Here is a 6,606-nt window from a genome sequence, read left to right on the forward strand (position 1 = left end):
GACCCCTGGTGGGATCTTAACGTGGCAGGCGTGGTCCCGAATCGAATCCATCTTTTTTCCCAGGTCGATCTCTATAATGGAGCACGCATTAAACCAAGCATCATGTATCTGAAGCCAACAGGTGGCTAAGAGGTGAATTCGATCGCGATTCCGGATATCTGTCGTCCATTTACCCTCTCCGAACCTCGCACAGCTGTATAGTATAGATGGCGATGCGTTGCCATAACCTTTTCCTACCATTTCACGCTAACTTTATTTATATGATTCTCTCGAGTCAAGCTATGTTCGTTCAGCGACATGCCCATCAGTCGATCAATTTAAAGTCTAGTGTCCCTGTCGTTTCTCGTATCGCCCATGCAAAGCCATCAGCCAAGTCAACTTCTCCTCATACCCCCTCCCGCAACCCGAAATAGGGTTGTCCTCAGTGCAGTGATAAATGTTCCAAACCAGAGATACCAGAAAACTTACAAACAGCCCGAAAAATGACCAAATCGTTATGGAAACTACCGCAGTAACGCCCAAACCAAAACCCGCAACCCTAGCAAGAGTCAAAGCCTGGATACATCGAAGAACACCAGGTAACCAGAAGTCACAAACCGCTGGTCTGACTACAGCTCCGAATAGCACGGCGCTTCAGGATCCAGCAGCGGCGGTTAAAAATAATGTGGCGATCGTATCGGCTGCCTTATGAGCAGCAGAAGTTACGCCTGGGCTCACTCGAAATGGTAGGTGTGTTGAGCTTCATATTCGTCACGAAAGTTAAGCCAACGACTAATGCCAACTTGAAGATACCCCCAAGCCAATCTCAGTAATGCCCGGAGAGCCGGTAAAGGTGACGCAGACCTCGACAAAAGAGCCATCCTACTCTATACCCAAACACATCGAATCATGGGGCTTCTGAAGTGGATGTGCGAAGGGGTCCGACTTTTCAGCCATCAACCGCAGGGGACAGCGCAGCGGTGCATGTAAAGATGACCACGGCAGAGGCCCCCCTTCCGTCTCGAAAGATTCTCGCATCGGGTGCCAAAATGGGACATCCGCAGCACGTACGACTGACATATCCACGCCGAGCTGGGAGTGTCGAACATGCGCGACGACAAAGTCATTTTGCGCAGTTACTCGCGGCCTGATGTCTGCTTAGACTGCTATACTAGGACTGAATATCGTAGCGATGGACACGCTTCGTCGAGTAATACATCATCGTACAATGTTCGCTCGGCGTATTTCCCAAGCTCAGGGTCACCATCAGGAGGGGTATCTGGTTCAGAGACTTCGAATGGTAATGGAGTGTTAAGCAGCGTCAAAACGTGTCCGCGATGTCTTGGAACCATGTACCACGACTTATTGAACGAACATTGCTGATGCAACTCGCCTTCGGAACGGGACGAGCTGCCTGGGAATACTAAGATGATCTATGACGGTTGGTGACAGGCGACTTGAGCGGATGATAGACAGTCCTTACTATATTCGGTCTAGCGAAACAGTTCTCATGAGTATAGAGGAGCCACAGCGACAACATCGAACGAAATGGTATTAGCATTTTCAGGACATGACTACACTTAGATCTCCCGCTCACTTGTACAGGTGATAATCATGCGACTTACTGCCACACTTCTTGTCCGCATACCTCCTCCTCGCCGTCTGCAGGTCAAAGTTCCTCTTGAGCAGCTGCTTGTTCCAACGCTTCGCCAACCGCGCCGCCGGCGCCCCCCTGCGCGCGACCGTGGTAGTATTAAGGTTCAACCCCTCAAAGCTTATACTATACGTTCCGACCGCGGCAGCGATGCCCTTGGTGTTGACCTCGAACGCGTCCAGGGCAAGGTTGGTCACGTTGTCACCCGCCTGGTGGTAATTGACGTCATATGGCACGCCGGCCTCGCCGCCGAACTGGGCAGCTTCCTCCTCCGTCTTGATGCCCTCTGCGCCGGTGAAGGTGCCTCCGCTGGCGATGCCGACGTCGAGGAACGGGCCATAGTCGGATCGGCCATCAAATTCGGTGGCGGTGAAGTTCAGGCCCTTCTTGGTGTAAAAGTCCTCGAAGAAATGCTCGAGCTCCGCGGACCCAGGCGGGCCGGTGAGGTTGAAGGTCGATCCGTCGCCGTCGTAGATGGCGTAGTAGTAGTTCGGGCTGGCAATCATGTCGAAGTTGAGGTACGCCTTGATCTTGGCCGCCTCGGGTTCGGACAACGTCGCAACGTAGTAGGTGCTGCCGAGCAGGCCTTCTTCTTCACCGGACCACCAGCCGAAGCGAACTGCATTCTTAGTCTTGAAGCGAGCAAGGTCTTTTGCGACTTCGAGGAGGCCGCAGATGCCGGAGCCGTCGTCGTTGATGCCGGGACCCTCAGCAACCGAATCGCTATGAGCTCCGACTGCAAGGATGTTGTCCTGGTCACCACCCTTTGTTGTGGCAAGGACGTTATTACTTAATACGTGTCAGTGGAACCGATCGCGTTTTCGACTAGGGCTCGCTTACGTGAATGTTTCCTTGATGACACTGTAGGTGGAGAGCTCCCCAATAACTTCCGCGCCACCTTGGATCTTCGCAATGACAGCAGCGCCGGCTTCCTGGGACAGGCCAACGGTCGGAACGTATGGTCTATCAGGACTAGGAACCCCCAGAGTTCCATTCAAATCCCCAGGGACATTGTTATAAATAACGGCCCCCACAGCGCCCGCGAGACCAGCGCTCACACTCTTCGCACCAAACTCGCATTCACCACGAGAGATGAGAGCGATTTTCCCCGAGAGCTCGGCGGGGTAATCAGACTATTTTCGTTAGAGTTCCACGGCATAAACAGATCCTGTGCTCGTGCAGGAAATGACCTACCGCTTCGCAGCCAAGGTTGTCCACAATCACGAGCGGCGAAGTAGCATTGCCTGATGGTGAGTAAGAGAAGATAGAGGTACTCTGTTTCTCTCCATCAAGGGTGAAGTTTGCGTCACCCGACTCTTGGATCAACGCTGACCAAGGCTGCAGTGTCACGTTGTAGTAGTTGAGCTTGCTCAATTCCTTGTACAGGAAGTCAACGGTATCGTTATGGCCTTTCGAGCCAGCCAGTCGATTCCTCCCCTCCGTGGCGTACGCAAAGTCTTCGAGAGTCTGCGCGCAGTCAAGCAGGCTCTTCTCTTTCACGAGGTGCTGAAGTCCTTTCTGCTCAAATTGTTAAAAGGCTATGCCAATACTTGAGGAAGTTCATTCTCGAACATACCGATGAGGCCCACGGTTTCTTCCAGAACTCGGCGTGAACATCAGCGCCTTCATTATCCACATCCTGTGCAAATGTAGCCGTCGCCGCGAGGGCGAGAATACCCAATTGACGAAACATGTTGAATTGCAGTACGATATCGTTTGCTCTGGCGGCTCTCAATTGATACGATCGATGATAGAGAGTCAACGAAGCGCTGATACAGGCAGATCAGCACGCAATGGTGCGCAATGGCAGCTCTTTATAGTTGCGGACAGCTCGAGCGTGGACCATCTTTGTCGGCTAATTATCATGGCAGGGTGATGATCGAGGACTAGGCAAGCATCGCAGTGAGATGCAGTTGAGCTCACGACGATCATTTCTCAAACCGCAGAACCATGGACGAACGGCCGCCTCCGAACTGACCGTTTGTCGGGGGATACTGCTGGACTTGGCTCACAGGGCCGACATTACTCGCGCCCCACGTCCATTAGGAACAATGATACCCAAGACGACATGGCATCTAATAATTTCTGCAAGGAAGCTGAATAAAATCGGCATGTCTGCCAAGAAATGTTAATCAAACTTTGGGGAAGGTAGGGAAATGAAGATACTCGCGACTAGGTGCGGCCCGCGAATCTGGGAAACAAAAGGAAGGTTTAGGGATCATCCTATAATACCACCACATAGCCAAGGGCCCAGCCAAGCAAACCGTTTATGGCGCGAAACCTGAACATCGGTAGAGAAGCTGTAGTGGATATTGACCAGACCATGACTGCGGGGGTCGGCTTATCGTTGAACAGGGCTGTAAATTCGCCGATTAGATACCTTCCTTATCGAAACAAGTCGAGGTGCGTCCGTTCAATTTCGATGGTGATGATGTGACTGGGACCTGGAATCAAGTACTCCGTCCCTATCACTTTCAAATTAGAGGGCTCTACAAGGAGCCATAAACTTGGTTGTCATGTGAAGAAGGTTCCGATGGAATCACACATATCGATCCTAGCCCGGTCCACCATGTATCCAAAACGATATAAGATCGCGCCTAGAAATCAACCTCTGCTTGCGCTCCGGCGAATTCGATATATTGTGTATTGTGTAAACATTTGTGTTGGTGCAACGAAGTCGCGCAGAATGCTAGTTTCGTCGCCAGCTCGCCTGTTGTCGATGGTGAGTTTTATGCCCCTGGCATCGTGCACTGCGGATCTGCGCCTAATAGAGAAGGTGACCCTCAGCGTGCGCCACAGCCTTGCAAGGCCAGCCCTTGAGTGACGGGCTTGAGATATGCCGCCAAGGTGAGTTGACAGATGATAGGAGAATCGTGATAAAATGCGTGATCACTTTGTCGCACGCATTTAGGATATGCTGATGCACAAACCGGGGGTTCAGAGGTAGGGATTGACTCTGCACACAATCAGGGGTGATGTGTATTGCCTCTCTGTGACTTGCCAGAATGGGCGCAATCCACTGTTCCGGCGGTTCCAGGCTCAACTTCGATTAAGTAGGACAAGGGGGATGGAGATGGGGGATGGAGATGAGCACTGGGCACGCCACATGCCTGTCTGGCATACCCCAAAGCTTCTTATGGGGCTAGATAAAGCTTGCACTGGTGTATATGACCAAGAAGATCATGATTGGATTCAAAATTTCAAAGTTTCAAGGCCAACTCAATGTGACTGGTGCACAGGACATCTGGGCTATATAATTCAGGGAGCTGGAGGTATGCACCTGCTTCTGAGTTTGTCGCCAATGTAGATGGCGTCATCTCGAACAGATATCATTACTGGCATGTTGCGACTTGCTCTATCCAGGTCGGACAACTGGGGTATCTTCACCGTGGCCTGGGAATAAGTAGGAGGAAATCGCTCAGGATAATCCATACACGATAGTCTCGATCAGGCGGAAAGGTTTGCTGATTCAGCTATGTGGTAAAAGGTCTAGAGCTGAGAAATGGGGGACATAGTAGGAGCAGCACACACAAATTAGTTCGCAAATGGATAAAAACGCTGCCATAGGAAGCAGAAACGAGTACAAGCAGGTAAATATACGTGGACACTGTACATCATCTCCAATTGACAAGTATCCATAGACACCTATTGGGATAATATTGCCATTATGGATTAAATATTTATTGAAGAGTTCAGATAAGTTCGTTGCAGACGAGACGTACAGCATGAAGTTGATGCTGAATTGCTGATTGAGGCCGGCACGTGACAATATCAGGAGCTTCCCTCATCACGTGCGGGTGAAGCTCATTTCACACCCCGCTGTGCTCCATTCACACCCGCCACCCCGCTCCATTCACACCCTACCTGGTCACATGACATACCAATCCCTTCGAATCTCTGACGCAGATTGGGATGGTCAAGTATATGATGCTTTATACGAGTCAAGCCGACCATTCTGCGTTCAAACTCTGTAATTCAATGTATCTAACCTTACAGAGGATCACGGATGATCAAAAATGCTAACTTAGGTCCTCGTTTCACTCAAAAGAAGCTGGCGTAAGGCCGCTGATGCGCTCTTGGATGAGATCGCTGAACGACGTCTCCCCTGGTCGATAGTTCGCAAGTAACCTTCGTGCTTCTTCCGTAATTTCCTGCCCGTTCATCTGCAGCGGAGGGGCTGGCTAGGGCTGTGCTCCTCCGACCGATCTTTGGTGTTGTAATGGTGTTGCACGTACCTGTTCGAAGGCAGACGGGAGTCGACGCGAAGAAGGGTCGTTTGGCCGGTCTCTTAGTCTAGGAGGAAGTCGTGCCATAGCTGGATCGCGTACTGTCGCGAAGGATCCGGGTAGTGGGAGTGTAGGTAACTTGTAAAACCAATAGGAGTCGATCATAGGAAGCTGGATTTGCGTATTTTGTGATAGACAACGTCGAATAGTTATGGAAGCAAGGAAGTCCAAGAGAAGTCTGATGTATGTGTGTGCGTGGAGACTAGTTCGAGTAATCTCCTGAGCGCTCTTCATCTCTTTGTTGACGCTCTTCATTTCTCTGTTGACGCTCTTCATTTCTCTGTTGACGCTCTTCATTTCTCTGTCGCCGCTCTTCATCTCTCCGTCGACGTTCTTCAAGCCTGATTCGAATGATACTTCGATACATCTTCTTAAGCGCTTGCGGAGAAACATGTTGGATCACTTCCGGAGAGAAAACGGCGCGATACTTCGGATTGACACGGATTGCAGAGTCCTCCATTGCGACAGTAGCCTCATGGTTTGTACGACGGATTGAATGCGTTAATTGATCGATGGTATTCATTATATCGCCTCGTCGAAGCGTGATCCGTCGCTTAATAGTTGCATGAGAACTCTCGGCCCTCGATGTCGTACGATGCCCAAAGTTGCGATGCAGGTTTGTCCATGCAGCAGACCAGAGGTGTCGCGTATCGTAATGTTCGTGCCGGAAGTATTCGATGATATCTG

General features: G+C 50.8%; 2 protein-coding genes across 2 annotated transcripts; both read right to left on the minus strand.

Annotated features, from left to right (window-relative positions):
* Positions 1–1,572: 1,572 nt before the first annotated feature.
* P152DRAFT_475988 (Zn-dependent exopeptidase) lies at positions 1,573–3,326 on the minus strand (the record flags this gene model as incomplete). The annotated part of the gene is made up of 4 exons (XM_033681465.1): positions 1,573–2,422; positions 2,474–2,766; positions 2,828–3,151; positions 3,210–3,326. 4 exons carry the CDS (start codon positions 3,324–3,326, stop codon positions 1,573–1,575), a joined length of 1,584 nt encoding a protein of 527 aa, XP_033531784.1.
* Positions 3,327–5,710: 2,384 nt separating this feature from the next.
* Positions 5,711–6,397, minus strand: P152DRAFT_141206 (uncharacterized protein). The gene is made up of 2 exons (XM_033673853.1): positions 6,208–6,397; positions 5,711–6,187 (listed from the first exon to the last, which is right to left on the minus strand). Exon 2 carries the CDS (start codon positions 6,172–6,174, stop codon positions 5,815–5,817), a length of 360 nt encoding a protein of 119 aa, XP_033531785.1. The 5' UTR covers positions 6,175–6,187; positions 6,208–6,397; the 3' UTR covers positions 5,711–5,814.
* Between the last annotated feature and the right edge of the window lie 209 nt (positions 6,398–6,606).

The sequence above is a fragment of the Eremomyces bilateralis genome (genome assembly GCF_010015585.1).
Source record: "Eremomyces bilateralis CBS 781.70 unplaced genomic scaffold P152scaffold_20, whole genome shotgun sequence".
Classification (NCBI taxonomy): Eukaryota; Fungi; Ascomycota; class Dothideomycetes; order Eremomycetales; family Eremomycetaceae; genus Eremomyces; species Eremomyces bilateralis.